Here is a 17,394-nt window from a genome sequence, read left to right on the forward strand (position 1 = left end):
GGGAAAGGTGGGGGGGTAGGGAAGACCACTAAGGGAAAGGTGGGGGGGAGGAGAGACCACTAAGGGACACGGGGGGAGGAGAGACCACTAAGGGACACTGGGCGGGGGGGACAGACCACTAAGGGACACTGGAAGGGAGGAGAGACCACTACGGGAAATATGGGGGGAGTAGAGGCCACTGAGGGAAAGGTGGGGGGGGTAGGGAAGACCACTAAGGGAAAGGTGGGGGGGAGGAGAGACCACTAAGGGACACTGGGGGGGAGGAGAGACCACTAAGCGACTCTGGGGGGGGAGACCACTAAGGGACACTGGGGGCGAGCTTCCTGTACCCGTCCGAACTGAAAGGAAGTGCTCTCTCAGTAAGGAAACAGAAGCTCCTGTCTGCACCGCCAAGGCCACGTTACAAAGAGGTAGGAGACACAACAGGGAAGGGATGGGAGATGGCACTAAGGGACACTGGGGGGAAGGAGAGACCACTAAGGGACACTGAGGTGGGGGAGGAGAGACCACTAAGGGACACTGGGGAGGGAGGAGAGACCACTAAGGGACACTGGGGGGTGGGGTAGGAAAGACCACTAAGGGACAATGGAGGGGAGGAGAGACCACTAAGGGAAAGATGGGGGGAGTAGAGGCCACTGAGGGAAAGGTGTGGGGGGGGGGGGTTGGAGAGACCACTAAGGGAAAGGTGGGGGGGAGGAGAGACCACTAAGGGACACTGGGTGGGGGGACAGATCACTAAGGGACACTGGGGGGGTTGCGAGACAACTAAGGGACACAGGGGGAGGAGAGACCATTAAGGGACACTGGGGGGGCGGAGGAGAGACCACTAAGGGACACATGGGGGGGAGACCACTAAGGGACACTGGGGGTAGAGGCCACTAAGTGACACGGGGGGAGGAGAGACCACTAAGGGAAAGATGGGGGGCTCACTAAGGGACACTGGGTGGGGAGGAGAGACCACTAAGGGACACTGGAGGGAAGGAGAGACCACCAAGGGAAAGATGGGGGGGAGTAGAGACCACTAAGGGAAAGGGGGGGGGTAGGAGAGACCACTAAGGGAAAGGTGGGGTGGGTGGAGTAGAGACTACTAAGGTAAAGGTGGTGGTGGGGGGGGGAGACCACTGAGGAAACGATTGGGGGGGGGGAGAGACCACTAAGGAAAGATGGGGGGGGGGAGTGGCCACTAAAGGAAAGGTGGGGGGAGGAGAGACCACTAAGGGAAAGATGGAGGGGAGGAGATACCACCAAGGGAAAGATGGGGGAGAGAGGAGAACTCTAAGGGACAGGGGGAGGGAGAGCACTATGGGAAGGGGGTAGCAGGGGAGAGCACTAAGGGACAGGGGGTCAGGGGAGAGCACTAAGGGCCAGGGGAGACAACTAAGGGACAGGAGGACAGTGGAGAGCACTAAGGAACAGGGGGGGGGCAGGGGGGCAGGGGAGATCACTAAGGGACAGGTGGGGAGGGGAGAGCACTAAGTGACAGGAGGGGAGGGGATGGGAGATCACCAAGGGACGGGAGGGGAGAGCACTAACGGATGGGAGGGGATGGGAAAGGGTGAAGGGGACAACACTAAGGGACAGGAGGGGAGAACACTAAGGGACAGGAGGAGTTGAGACCACTGAGGTATGAGGGAAGTGGAAGAGTTCAGAGTTCAGAGTTCACAGAGAGGCTGAGGAATGGGTGAAAGAGAAGCACAGAAGGGATGGTAGGGGAGACAAAGACACACAGAGGGGCTCAGGAGAGAGACACACAGAGGGGCTCAGGAGAGAGACACACAGAGTCGCTTGTGAGGGAGACACACAGAGGGGCATGGGGGGGAAAGAAACACACCAAGGAGCTGGGAAGAGTAAGACACAAATGGGCTTGGGGGAGTAAGACACACAAAGTGGTTGGGAGGATGTAGGATACATACAAAGAGGGAAGGGGGTAAGAGACACACAAGGGGCTTGTAAGAGATACACTAAAGGGGAGTGTAAGACACAAAACTTAAAGAAAATAAATGCAAAAAAATAATATTAACAAATAAATATAATAATAAAAATAAAGAGCTGCTCCTCTCTCAGCCCCTATCCTACCCCACAACCCTCTCTTTCACACTACACACAATGCATCCTTACACATACACAGAAACACACATGCACAGAATGCATTCACAGACACACTGAAACATACAATGCATCCTACACTCACACTCACACAGAAACACACCATGCTTCCCACAAAGAAAACACACAATGCATCCCTTACACACACACACACACACACACACACACACAATGCAGCCCTTGCACACATACACAGAACCACACAATGCATCCCTTACATACACACACTGCATTACATTACATACACAGAAACACACCTTTCATCCCTTACACATACAAACACAGATTCACACAATGCATCCCTTACACACACAGACACACACTGCATCCCCTATACACACCGACTACATCCCTTACACAAACTGGTATCCCTATACATTCCATTCCATAAGAACACACTCATTACATCCTCTATAATAACACATAACGCATCCCCTACACACATACACTCCACTCCCTGTGAGCGAACTTGTGGGTGGGCCTTGTAGGCATCAGGCTTATGGGCGGGCCTTGTAGGCATACTCACGGTCAGGCCCCGGGTGCCCAGACCGTGATCTGTGTAAGGGGTCACAAAAAATGGAGCTGCTTCCTGTTCGTTGTTTTTGTGAACACTGCCTCCAGAGAGCCTGTTTTAACACCAGACCAGTGGAGTCAGACTGCAGCCTGAGCCCATCATCATCCTCTTGTCCTCATCTGTTGGTAAGTAGGCAATCCAGTATATTACTAGTGACACTAATCCCTAATTTACCTCACATTAAAGGGACAATATAGTCACCAGAAACCTCTACAGCTTAATGTGGTGGTGCTGGTGTCTATAGCCTGTCTCTGCAGGCTTTTTAATGTAAACACACTGTCTTTTAAGTAAAAATGACACTGTGTGCAGCACTGGCGTTGGCCCATATGGCAGATCATATGGGTGGGACAATGTGATAGTGGAGGAGGGGGAGCAAATTTTTGTTTGCCTAGGGTGGCAAAAATCTTTGCACCAGCCCTGGGTCAGAGCATCTCCAAAACGTGAAGACTACCAAAAGTGGTGCAAGGAAGGACAACTGGTGACTCGGCATCAGGGTCATGGGTGCCCAAGGCTCATTGATGCACGTGGGGAGCGAAGGCTAGCCCGTCTGGTCTGATCACACAGAAGAGCTACTGTAGCTCAAGTTGCTAAAAATAAATGCTGGCCATGATAAAAAGGGGTCAGAACATACAGTGTAAGCAGTTTGCTGCGTATGGGTTAGCATAGCCACAAATCGGTCAGAGTGCCATGATGACCACTGTCCACAACTGAAAGCGCTTTCAATGGGGGCTTCAGCCTCAGGAAGGCTAGACGTCGAAATGTTGGGGTTGTATTATCGCCTGCTTTAGGTCAGTATGCCTGCATTGTTAGGGGTTTATAGGTTTCAAATTTGAGGACTTACTATTGTATCTAAAGTGGTTATGGGTATGTTATCAATTGTTTACATGCCTGAACTGTTTTTTGCACTTTCTTTGTATAACGTGTATTAATCCACTGTATGAATACAAATATTTTTATGTGCAAATTTACTCTGGTGTGCTTTGGGTTATTCTATACTCTGACTGTGCTTCGTTTACCTGGGGAAGAGATGGCAGAAGAATGCCCTTTTGGAAGAAAGCAAATTTCAAGAGAACAAATTCAGAGGGCAAATCAGTGGATAATGCAATTAAAAAGCAATTACAAAAATTTATTAAAATAAAATATTACATACATTATAATCAATCTGTGAATATAACTTTGGAATTCATATTCAACCAAATACAATATAAGTAATTAAGAGATAGTGCTTGCTCATTTAGCTTATGTCACACAACTCCTCTAGGCATCCTAATATGTGCTCTGAGCTGTTTCAGGCCTTTAAATTGTACATGGTCTTGCATATGAGTTCTGCTTATTGACCAAATAGGACTTAAAGGGACACTGTAGGCACTATAACCATTTTATCTAATTGAATTGTGATGTAATTCCAGTAAAATACAAGTTTAGCAGGCTAAGATTGCCACAAGGCATATGTATGTATATGTGTTTGTAGTATCAGTTAGTTAATTACACGTAGCTAAGATACTGTTATCACTGTACTGACCAGGTGCAGGAATGTAAGAACTGGAATTACGCGTCCCTCTCCTTTGTATCAGATGAGCCACGTGGTTAGACCGGATGGATGAGTTTAGACTCTATTTATTAAATAGGTTAAGGGTATGTGTGGGTGTAGTTAATTGTGGGAGGAGCTACAGTGCTATATAAGGAATGAACTCTATGTATTCAGTACTCAGACTTTGCTGTATTTTGGTGACGCTAGTCCCTCTGAGTCCCGATCGGTGATCCAATAAAGAATCTCTTCCTTCCTGAAGAAACCTGTGTCCATCTCTCTGTGCTTGGCTTCCGTCAGTTTCTCCGGTATCATTTGGTGCATTGGCCGGGAAGCTCATCGTTCAACGGTAGCTGAGAGGCAGAGGCGTGAGACGGTCTATCTTTGCCCACGTTCTCTACGGCTGCACCCCTGAACTTCTGCGTGGACCTCCCTTCGTCTCGGCGCCACTGGTCTGTTGTCCAGGAGATCATCGGCCTCTACGTGAGAAGTGCTGGGGTGTCCCCGTCGATGAGTGTGAACTCAGGTTCAGGAACGAGGAGGTAAGACAACTGCTGTTTTAGACGGCAGGACCCACTAGGGGTATACCGATTGTGCGGTAGGCCCAAAGGGGTTTTGAATCTGTGTATCTGCCCCCTCTGTCGGAGGGAAGGAGCGAAGGCGCACCGCTCGATCGAACGCTCTTTAGTCAGACCGTTTGATTTGGTTAGTCAGGCGGGGTCCTGGTGTAAATAGCCCTAGCCGGACACCGGTGTCTTGTCTAGACTAGCGTTCTAGGGTGTATATTACGTTCGCTAGGTCGGAGGGACCGGGAGACTAAGCGGCGCCTGTGTAAATTCGGTTCGCTAGTTCTCATCCTATCTGGGCTAAGTGGGAAGGCGTGTAAATTTGGAACCCACTAGACTTTTGATAGTGCGACTAAGAGGCGCCTGTGTAAATTCGGTTCTCTAGCTCGCTATATATGTGGTGATTGGGCAGTGTGGCTAACCAAAACGGGTGTATATAGTTTTAGGTAGTCCATTCAAGGTACTGGCCAATAGTTTAGTTGGGAATTGTAAATGTGTTAACGATTGTTTTAGTAAAGTGTATATCTTGTTAGATAGCGCGAGCTCAGCCGTCTAGCGAGAGTGTTAATAGTGTGTTGCTGTATTATAGTGCACGGTACCATAACCCTGTATATTTACTGACATTATATAATAAGTACTAATCATTGTCGTCCATTGCATGTTTAACACCATAACCACTAATAATTGTATTGTGACCTTAACTTGTGCTTTGACCTATGCTAACCGTACTGTAACCGCTATTTGTAAAAGACGATGTTACTGGGGTGTGTTATAGACGGGTAATTCGTATATAGAGAATTATAGCGTGGGTGACTGTATAGTTACGCCAAAGGGCATAATATTGATTATATAGTGACTGGTGTAACAGCTGTGTGTGTACGGGAATTCCCTGAGTGTTTATTGTTATTGTGTACGTTTCACTTGGTAACCGTACCACGTGGTGCTGTTGCCAGAGGAAACGGGTGTGACTGTTGAATAGTACGCGTGTATAGTATTCGTTGTCGACGACGTTCCATTGTTAAGTATGGGTGCGTCGCAGTCAACGATTCCGGATCCCTTAGGATGTATGGTTAAGAATTTTAAAAAGGGATTCAAAGTTTGTGATTTTGGGGTAAAGATGTCTCCTGTACGTTTGGTCACTTTGTGTACTAGGGAGTGGCCTACTTTGGTTGCGGCATGGCCGCCACGTGGCAGTTTGGATCCAACTCTGGTACAGCGCTTACACGTGGCTGTATCGGGTAGGCCTGAACTTTACGGCCAGTTTCCTTATATTGACTGTTGGAGACAGGCCGTAAATGACTCGCCAAAATGGCTCCAGACATGCCACGAGGAGCAGTGTCGCCTCATGGTAGCTAGGACTTGCTCGTCCACTAGGACTGGTGTTAGGCCCATTTTGGACACGCCCCCTGAGTCCGAGATCCCTTTGCCGCCCCCTTACTTTCCGTTAAGAAGAAGTGACGCAAACGCAGGAAGTCCTGCACCCCTCCCCTCATTACCCTCATCCACTTCCGCTTCCTCCTCCAGTACAGGATCCACCCCCCCTCGTACTAAATCTCCCCTTCCGGAACCAGAATCCACCCCCATTAGAAACGAATATCCTGATTTGGCGCCACTTCAGACTTCCGGTCAAGCTTCATCTAGCTCGGCTCGAAGTGTTTTATTTACGACCTTTTCCCAAAACCGACCTCCCACATCCCCATACCCTATCTCTCCCCGACCGGAACCCATGACTGACGCCTCTCTACGTAGCCCCATCCAAACCCGACAGTTGACTGGTGCCCAACAATTAAAGCACTATCAGATGCCTCTTCGTCTGAATCCCGGGTCAGCTTATATCGATGCCGCAGGTCAAATGGCACACGCTGACCCAGTCTTCGTATATGTCCCATTTACCACAACCGATCTTTTAAACTGGAAGACCCATAATTCCTCGTATACTGAGAAACCACAAGCTATGACTGATCTGTTCACCTCAATAGTACAGACGCATAATCCGACATGGGCTGATTGCCAGCAGTTACTAATGACTTTATTTAACAATGAGGAAAGGACAAGAATAAATCAAGCAGCCATTAAAGCATTAGAGGATAGAGCCCGTGCTTTGAACCAAGCCAATCCAGCAGCATGGGCCGCGACACACTATCCCAACACCGATCCCGATTGGAACGTAAATGGTGCTGATATGGTTCAACTCAGAGCCTATAGAGACGCTATAATTGCTGGCATGAAAGCCGGAGGAAAGAAAGCCATTAACATGTCGAAGACAGTTGAGGTGATCCAGAAAAGCGATGAAGCGCCCAGTGTCTTTTATGACCGATTATTGGAGGCATACCGCTTGTATACCCCCTTTAATCCGGAAGACGCAGACAATTCCCGAATGGTTAACTCCGCCTTTGTCAGCCAAGCATACGGAGATATTAAGCGCAAGCTACAAAAGTTAGAAGGGTTTGCAGGTATGTCCATCACCCAACTAATGGAGGTAGCAAATAAGGTCTATATGAACAGGGATACAGAAAGTAAGAAAGAGGAAGAGCGCAAGATGCGTAAAAAGGCTGATATGCTAGCGGTAGCGATCGCAGGCGTAGATAAACGGGGCCCAGATAGAGGCAATAATAGATGGAGTAGGGAGCCTTTGAGTAGGGATCAATGCGCGTATTGCAAGGAAGAAGGGCATTGGAGGAACGAATGTCCGCAAAGAGAGCAGTACGAGAGAGACCAACCCAGGGCAGGCTACGGAAACTTTAGAGGTAGAGCGAGAGGTAGAGGAGGCCCCGGAGGGAGTAATGGTTATAGAGGGAGTAATGGGAACAGAGGAAGTGTTAGGGAAGACAGGTATATTCCAGCAGCGCAAAGGTCCCGCGATAGAGAAGGTAGGGACTTTGTAGGATTGGCTGACACTGTCATGGAGGACTATTGATACCGACCGGGCTCCTTCCCCCTTGGTCGAGCGGAGCCTATGGTCGATGTATCAATAGGGGGGAAAAGGAGTGCGTTCATGATCGACACTGGTGCTGAACATTCAGTGGTGACTAATCTAGTTGCTCCTCCATCTGGAAGGACTATTACTGTGATAGGAGCAACTGGAAGAAGTGCTGAAAAACCGGTTCTTAAAAGTCGACTCTGTACATTGGGAGGCCACGTAGTAAAACACCAATTCCTTTATATGCCTGAATGTCCAGTCCAATTGCTGGGACGTGATATGCTATCAAAATTACAAGCGCAGATTACGTTCCTACCAAATGGAACAACATCCTTAAAGTTTAATGGACCTTCAGGTATTATGACTTTATCCGTACCAAAGGAAGAAGAGTGGCGACTTTATACAGTGTTGACTAGCCAAAACCCTAGGAGTGATGAGACATTGTTTAACATACCAGGAGTTTGGGCAGAGAACAACCCACCAGGACTGGCCCGCAATATTCCACCAATAAAAATTGAACTGAAACATGGGGTTTATCCAGTGAGCCTAAGACAATATCACATTCCGCAGAAGGCTAAGAAGAACATCCAATCCTATCTGGATAAGTTCATACGGTATGGTATCCTAAAATTCTGTACTTCCCCCTGGAACACCCCATTGCTGCCTGTTCAAAAGCCCGGTACAGATGAGTATCGACCTGTACAGGACTTAAGAGCAGTCAATGATGCGGTTGTTAGCATACATCCAGTTGTACCCAATCCATATAACCTGCTTGCTTTAATTCCGGGCGGGGCTACTTACTTCACAGTCTTAGATCTCAAAGATGCCTTCTTTTGCCTCCGAATTGCCGCAGAAAGCCAATGTATTTTCGCTTTCCAATGGGAGAACGCTGTAACGGGCTCAAAACGCCAAATGACTTGGACAAGACTGCCCCAAGGGTTTAAAAATTCACCTACCCTATTTGGTTCAGCTCTAAGTCAAGATCTACTGGATTTCGAGTCTATCCCAGGAGAATGTGTATTGTTACAATATGTAGATGACTTGTTGATAGCAGCAGATACAAAAGAAAAATGTCAGCAAGCAACGCACGATCTACTACATATTCTCTGGAAGGCAGGATACAAGGTGTCCAGGAAGAAGGCTCAGTTGTGTTTGCCAACTGTCAAGTATCTGGGATTCCATATCTCTGAAGGTCAAAGGATTATGGGGCCAGAGAGAAAAGAAGCTGTCTGCCAAATACCAATACCCAAGAATAGAAGACAAGTGCGAGAATTCTTGGGGGCAGCAGGCTTCTGTAGGATATGGATTCCCAGCTATGCGATACTGGCAAAACCTCTGTACGCAGCCATCAAAGGTACAGAGCACGACCCCTTCTTATGGACCCAAGAACAGCAAACGGCATTTGAAGATGTGAAGAAGGCTTTGATGAGTGCCCCAGCATTAGGTCTACCTGATCACACACGACCATTCTACTTATATGTACACGAGCAAAGAAGAATGGCTGTGGGAGTATTGACACAGTACTTGGGATCATGGCAAAGACCTGTTGCCTACATGTCTAAGCAACTGGATGCAGTGGCCAGCGGACTTCCACCTTGTCTAAGAGCCGTAGCTGCAGCCGCCCTGCTAGTAGCTGAAGCCGATAAACTCACTCTGGGTCAAGAACTTTATGTACGAGTCCCACATGCAGTACAGACGTTGTTGGATTACAAAGGAAATCATTGGTTTAGTAACAGCCGTATGACCAAGTATCAAGCAATGTTGTGTGAAAACCCAAGAGTGCATTTAGAGACTGTAAACACCTTAAATCCAGCTACCCTTTTGCCGCAACCTACTGAAAGTCAACATGATTGTTTGGAAGTAATGGATGAAGTATTTTCAAGTAGACCAGATCTTCGTGATTTTCCCATCCAGAACCCCGATGTTCAATATTACACCGACGGCAGTAGTTATGTGAAAGAAGGGATCCGCTATGCAGGATATGCAGTGACAACAATAGACAAGGTGATAGAAGCTCGGCCACTGGCGAAAGGAACATCAGCACAAAAGGCAGAATTAATAGCACTAACACGAGCGTTACAATTGGCTGAAGGTTTAAGAGTAAATATCTATACGGACTCTAAGTATGCGTTTTTAACCACTCATGCCCACGGAGCTTTGTATAAAGAAAGAGGACTACTGAATTCAGAAGGCAAAGAAATCAAGTACGCAGCTGAAATCCTACAACTATTGGAAGCAGTGTGGGAGCCGAAAGAAGTCGGTATCATACATTGTCGAGCGCATCTGAGAGGAGATGGTGATGTAACCAAGGGAAATCGGATGGCAGATAGTGCAGCTAAGCGTGCTGCTGAATCAGGAAGACAGGAGTATGTGGGGCATATAGCTGCTCTTATACCAACTCCACTGTCCCAATGGACTCCAGTTTATACAGCTCAAGAAGAGGAGTGGTTAAAGACTGAACCGGGAAAGTATTTGGAGAACAAGTGGTATCAGCTAGAAGATGGAAGAATAGTCATACCAGCATCACTAGCGGTAGAAATTGTCCAAAATTATCACAACGGGACACATTCTGGGAGAGACAGTACTGAAGAATCTCTCAGGAAACATTTCTACATACCAAGATTGTCCAACTTGACTCAGGCCATTGTACGCAGATGTGTAACGTGTGCTAAGAATAATGCAAGACAAGGACCAGTAAAGCCACCAGGAGTCCAGTTTATGGGGGGACTCCCCATGTCCGATCTACAAATAGACTTTACAGTAATGCCTAAATCGGGTGGACATCGTTACCTGTTGGTAATTGTGTGCACCTATTCAGGCTGGGTAGAAGCATGTCCTACTCGTACAGAGAAAGCAGGAGAAGTTGTAAGATTCCTGCTACGAGAAATAATACCCCGATATGGACTACCCTGTTCTATAGGATCGGACAATGGTCCAGCTTTTGTTCATCAGTGCCTACAACAACTGACTCATATGCTTGGTATAAAGTGGAGGCTTCATACTGCATATAGACCCCAGAGTTCTGGTAAGGTAGAGAGAATGAATAGAACTATAAAGAACCAGTTGGCTAAAATGTGTCAGGAAACCCAACTTAAGTGGAACGTTCTCTTACCCATAGCTTTATTGCGAATCCGCAGTACCCCTACCAGAAGGATGGGCCTCTCTCCTTTTGAAATCATGTATGGGCGACCACCTCCCGTACTTGGTAACTTAAGGGGGGACTTGAGTCAGTTGGGAGAAGGAATTACCCGGCAGCAGGTTGTAGAGTTGGGTAAGACTATGGAGGAGGTACAGAAATGGGTACAAGATAGATTACCTGTGAATATTTATCCCCCTGTTCATAGTTATCATCCAGGAGACCAAGTGTGGATTAAAGAGTGGAATAATGTACCGTTAGGGCCCAAGTGGAGAGGTCCTTATGTTGTTCTTTTGTCTACCCCTACAGCGATAAAAGTAGCCGAAGTAACTCCGTGGATACATCACTCCAGGGTTAAACCAGCAGCAGTCGATTCTTGGCAAATTACAGCAGATCCAGAGAATCCCTGCAAGATCCGGTTGAAACGCACTACTCAGTCGGAGTAACGAGGAATTATTGTGGATTACAAATTTTATTGTTACAGGTGTGAGTGAGAAGGCCATAATAAAGCCTGTCCGCTTACCAACACATAGTGTATAAGCCAGGAAAGTCTCGAAGGGACACCTGTGAAGACGAGCAGAACTCCATTCCCTGCAGCCCTCACATCCTGGAAGCTGAGGTTCCATCGCACGGACGAAGACTGAGGATGACGGCGAAAGATGTGCTTTTGATTGTGTTTATTTATATGTGTTTTTATATTCAGGAAGGTAGAGGTACCGACACTCCTAGCTGTGAGGTATGCATTAAGACTACGAGAACAGGTAACCATATTTCCCAAACCCTAATTTGGCATTCACAATACGAATGTAAAGGAGAGGTATCAAGATGTAGATACCTAAATATAGACTATAGTGTGTGCCATTTAGGAGTAGGAGAACCTAAGTGCTTCAGTCCAGAGTATCAACCTCGTACAATTTGGTTGACTCTCAGGAATGGAGATCCTCAGGGGACCCTAATTAATAAGACGGTGTTAGAATCCGTACATTCTTCGGGTGTTCTGCTATTTGATGCATGTAAGGCGATATCAAGTGGTAGAAAACCGTGGAATGTATGTGGGGATCTTAGATGGGAGAGGACGTATGGGTCTAATGATAAATATATTTGTCCCAGTAGTAAAAATAAATATGTGAGTCCTAGATGCCCAAATAAAGACTATAACTTTTGTCCATATTGGTCTTGTGTGGGGTGGGCGACTTGGGGACAGACAGTAGATAAAGACATGATAGTGACTAAGTTGCCGACTAGCCCTTATTGTAAGTCTATGGAATGCAACCCAGTCCATATACTTATTAATAACCCCGACAAGTTCCTAGATAAGTATGGAAATTTATTTGGGTTTCAGATATACGGGACGGGTTTAGATCCTGGGACATTATTGTTTATAGGAATAGAGACTGATACGGTATCCTCCCAGACTCAAGTATACCATTCCTTTTATGAAGAGATGAGTATAGATAATAAGATCCCCCATAACGCTAAAAACCTGTTCATTGACCTAGCTGAAAGTATTGCCGGTAGTCTTAATGTTACCAACTGCTATGTGTGTGGAGGTACTAACATGGGAGACCAATGGCCTTGGGAAGCAAAGGAGGTAATGTCCGGTTCTGAGGCAGTTGACCAACTAATATCTACACAAGCCGATTATCATTTGAGTGTTAGAGGTAAATCTGAGTGGAGATTAAAGACCTCCATCATAGGTTATGTTTGCATAGCAAGGAAAGGAATAATGTATAATACTTCTGTAGGAGAATTAACTTGTCTAGGGCAAAAAGCTTATGATGATGATACTAAAAATACAACTTGGTGGTCGGCTTCAAATGTCTCAGAACCATCTAACCCGTTTGCTAGATATGCCAGTTTAAAGGATGTGTGGTTTGATTTATCCATCACATCTACCTGGAGAGCCCCAGCAAATTTGTACTGGATCTGTGGTAAGAAAGCCTATTCGGAGTTGCCACAGGACTGGGAAGGGGCATGTGTGTTGGGTATGCTCAAACCATCCTTCTTCTTGTTACCGATTGAAACAGGTGAGACTTTAGGTGTTAAAGTGTATGATGTGAATCATAGGAAGAAAAGGGGACCCTTAGAGATAGGCACCTGGGAAGATAATGAATGGCCTCCCCAGCGTATCATAGATTATTATGGGCCAGCCACGTGGGCAGAAGATGGTACCTTTGGTTATAGAACCCCAATTTATATGCTCAACCGTATTATAAGATTACAGGCGGTGGTTGAGATTATTACTAATGAGACCTCACAAGCACTCAATCTTCTAGCGAAGCATAATACCAGGATGAGGACAGCAGTGTACCAAAATAGATTAGCCTTGGATTACCTTTTGGCAGTAGAGGGAGGTGTATGTGGGAAGTTTAACCTGAGCAATTGCTGTCTTCAAATAGATGACGAAGGGCAAGCAATAGCTGAGCTTACTAGCCATATGGTTAAACTAGTGCATGTGCCTACTCAGGTATGGAAAGGGTACAATCCAAGTAGTTGGTTTGGTAGCTGGTATGAGTGGTTTGGAGGGCTTAAGGCAGTGGTAGGTGGAGTCCTACTGATTTTACTGTTGTGTCTACTCCTACCGTGTCTTATACCCTTAGTAGTTAGGTCTGTGCAAAGCCTGATAGGAAGTATAGCAGAGAGGAAGGCTGCTGCACAGATAATGGCGATATATAAGTATAAGGCTCTAGATCAAGGAGAACCAATGCAGGAAGATGAGTGTTAAAAGATTCACATCATAAGATAAGTCTGGTCTGGTTCATGGTAACCTGAGGTATATGCAAACCAAGGTTAAGTGATGCCTCAAGTAATTGTGAAATATCAGAGGCATCAAAGGGGGGAATGTGATGTAATTCCAGTAAAATACAAGTTTAGCAGGCTAAGATTGCCACAAGGCATATGTATGTATATGTGTTTGTAGTATCAGTTAGTTAATTACACGTAGCTAAGATACTGTTATCACTGTACTGACCAGGTGCAGGAATGTAAGAACTGGAATTACGCGTCCCTCTCCTTTGTATCAGATGAGCCACGTGGTTAGACCGGATGGATGAGTTTAGACTCTATTTATTAAATAGGTTAAGGGTATGTGTGGGTGTAGTTAATTGTGGGAGGAGCTACAGTGCTATATAAGGAATGAACTCTATGTATTCAGTACTCAGACTTTGCTGTATTTTGGTGACGCTAGTCCCTCTGAGTCCCGATCGGTGATCCAATAAAGAATCTCTTCCTTCCTGAAGAAACCTGTGTCCATCTCTCTGTGCTTGGCTTCCGTCAGTTTCTCCGGTATCAGAATTAGTTATAGTACCTGGAGTCATCTGACACTCTCCCACCATTCAGTGTTAAACCATTTTAGAGAAAGTTAACACTAAATGAGGGGCCCTACCCACCCACAGCCTGACCACTCCATACACCTGGAGGTATGCTAAGACAGAGATTACACACTTCCTTGTACCCACACCAATACATACCAGCAATGGGCACTGTGGCAGGGTGAATGAGGTTAGCCGACACTCTCAGCCAATCACAGCTACCCATTGCTGCTCAGGCTAACGCTTCCTCATTAGCCCAAGCTGCACATAGGGGTTGGGTTGCTGGGGACTCTTGTTTAGCATTAAAATATTAAAAATGGTTCAATGTGCTGTGCTTGCTATTTGTGGATAGCAGAAGGACGTTCCTGTGAGAGGTCTTTTCTGCTCTTCCTTGTCAGTTAGTCTATGCCAAAGATATGACTAACAGGTGGGAGACCTGTTTTTTTTAAAGTAGACAATACCTCTGACACTTTTGTGCACACTATCTACATGCTGTGTTGGACCATCTTGATTTAGCTTAACATACATACTACATGGGTTAGTTTAAACTCTTCCTTGTATGTCCCTTCACCATGCAGTGCTTGGCTATCTCTAAGTGTTGTACCAGCATGAGGCATATATGGTAATTATGTGAGGATTCCAGCCTGCTGGGTCACCAGTCGCAGTGTTCTGTGCTTTAATCACAGGTATCTCCATTCTGCCCCCCCCAATTTTTTGTTACCATTTTTACGGACCCTAGATTTTACTAATGACTCCTATATCTCTGTATAATTTTATATGTCAATTACTTGCTGTTTGATATCCCCATTCTAAAATGGTAAAGTGCTGTGGTAAATGCTAATAACAATATTAATGGTGATATTAATGAGGCGATGACCTTGTCATTTTAGTTTAACCCAGCAGAACCCCCTATACTGCCTGTGTAGGTAGCATTACTCTTTCCTTATCATTATGACTGTCCTCAGAATGACTGCTTCTGCTGGTTTAGTAAAAGTTACTGTTCTTAGAATATCATTTGACTGTAAGACAAACAAACAGTGGGGACCTTTTAAGTCGATCGATGTCTGGAAATTCATTGACTGTGCTTAGAGTGTTAGCCTCTTCTAATTAGCCACAGGTCTTCATGCACTCCCCCAATGTCCACCTTCCCATTATTATTGATTATTATAATTTAAAGGGATACTCTAAACATCATAAAAACTATTACTCACTATAGTTACAGTGAAAGAAAACTTGAGCTGCTGTACCACCATCTATTGTCAAACTAATTTTTAGTAGTTTGACAAAAATGAGGCTCTCCTAGCATGCAAAGCATGTTACCTCACCTCATTGCTCAGTTAAAACATCTTAATTTAATGCGTCTTTTAAACCCCCTCTTGGATTTCTTACCCCCTTTTGTGTTTCTTACACCCTACTTTTAAATGTATTGCCACCTTTACTGAATCTTATTCCCTTTTGTGTGTCTTACACACCCTCTGAGTGTCTTTTACAACCCCCCTTGTGTGCCTTTTTCTTCCATCTAGTCCCTTTGTGTGTCTCTTTCACCCCCAGCCCCTTTGTGTGCCACTTTATCCCCATAGCCCCTGTGTGTGTCTATTTCCTCTCCCTAATCCCTTTGTGTGTCTCTTACCAACCAGCCCTTCAGTGTTTCTATGTATCCCCCTAGCCTCTGTGTGTGTCTCTTTCTCATCCCCAGCCACTTTGTCTGTCTCCTACTTCCCCCCAGCCCTTCGGTATGTCTCTTCCACCCCCCCCCAGATCCTCTGCGTGTCTCTCCTTCAACCCCTCTGTGTGTCTCTTTGCCCTCATCTCCTTTATATGTCTCTTTTTTTTCTTACCCAGACCCTTTTGTGTGTCCCTTTCCCCAGTCCCATTTGTGCATCTCTTCCCCAGATCCATTTGTGTATCTCTTTCCGCCCCTGTCTGTGTCTCTTTCTCCCCCTAGCCCCTCTGGGTGTCTTTTCCTCCAGCCCCTATGTGTGTCTCTTTTCCCCTTCCTCAGCCCCTTTTATGTATCTCTTTCTCTACATCCCCTGTGTATTTTTCCCCATCCCTTCTGGGTGTGTCTCCCCTCCCAATTCCAAGCTTGGAATTACATACATGTGATACATTTTTTACTATTGTGTGTATATGCATTTTTTCTTTTTCCCCAGCTTGCAAAGACATGCAATCTTCTGGACTGATTTCCGGGACAGATACCTCCCATACCTCACATTCACAAAGCCACAGCAGCACTACAGAGAGGAAAACAGGCAATCTAAACATCAGTCTTGACGTGCAAGATAAACTAGTTACACAAACATGTAAGGTTCTTCAACAGTTGAACTTGTATATATCTGCGTGCATTTTCTGTTTGCCATTTTAAGTTAACTCATAACCTTTTAAAACATACAAGCTTAGTTGTGTAAGCAGTTTTTAAGCAGATTTACGAAAAAATACCCATACTGCGTCACCCTTTACAGGATATTGCAGTTTTTCCATGCTAGATGTTTACTTTCCCTTAACCCTTATTTTAGAGTCCAGACATGAACTGTTTTTACTCATCAGCATGCCCATAAAAACAGCTTTTATCTCTATATTCAGCTGTATTTAAACCACAGGCAATTTTAATATGTGGCATGTGCAGCTTAAAGGGATAGTGTATTATACATAACTGTATTCCTGGCACTATAGCTCCCTCTTCCTCCACCCTGTCTCGCGTTGAATTTATTATTATTATTGAATTATTATTTACTTACCTGATCCTGGCGCTAATGTTCCTAGAGGCTGTATTAGTGCTGCAATGGTAAACATTGCAGTTTCTCTTAAACTGCAATGTTTTATATTGAAGCACTAAGTGCAATGGGGACACTGTACCCAGACCTCTTCAATGAGCTGAAGTGGTCTGGGTACCTATAGTGTCCCTTTTAATTGAGATTTAAAGGAACCTCTGTACAATGTAACCATTACAGCCTACTGTAGTGGTTATGGTGCAAGAAGAGCTCTGGCACTTTCCCCAAGATAAGTAGTTACAATTTTGAACTATTTGTCTTCATACCTGGGGTCCGCTTGCCAAACAGACTACACTTTATTGCAGTGCTGTTCGTGCCACGGGTTCGGGTACAGCCCCCCCTGTTTTCTGTCAAATAATTATAGAACAGTTTGGATGGGGGGGGGGGGGAGGTACATCCCCCCTGCCTTTTGTCAAAAGAATTATGGAGCAGTTTGGAGGGGAAAAAAATCCAAATGCTCCCACGAAAAATTGCTACCTTAA

At 45.7% G+C, this 17,394-nt stretch overlaps 1 protein-coding gene across 2 annotated transcripts in view; it reads left to right on the plus strand.

Annotated features, from left to right (window-relative positions):
• The first annotated feature begins 16,297 nt into the window (after positions 1-16,297).
• BTBD16 (BTB domain containing 16) overlaps positions 16,298-17,394 on the plus strand; it is a 29,339-nt gene continuing 28,242 nt past the window's right edge. For both annotated transcript variants that reach the window (XR_010085565.1, XM_063434204.1), the window contains exon 1: positions 16,298-16,444. Coding sequence is in view for 1 of the 2 variants with exons in the window: in XM_063434204.1 (XP_063290274.1) it covers positions 16,306-16,444 (139 nt within the window). In the remaining variant the exon portion in view is untranslated. The remainder of the gene's footprint in view (positions 16,445-17,394) is intronic.

This window comes from Pelobates fuscus, chromosome 10 (assembly GCF_036172605.1).
Source record: "Pelobates fuscus isolate aPelFus1 chromosome 10, aPelFus1.pri, whole genome shotgun sequence".
NCBI lineage: Eukaryota > Metazoa > Chordata > Amphibia > Anura > Pelobatidae > Pelobates > Pelobates fuscus.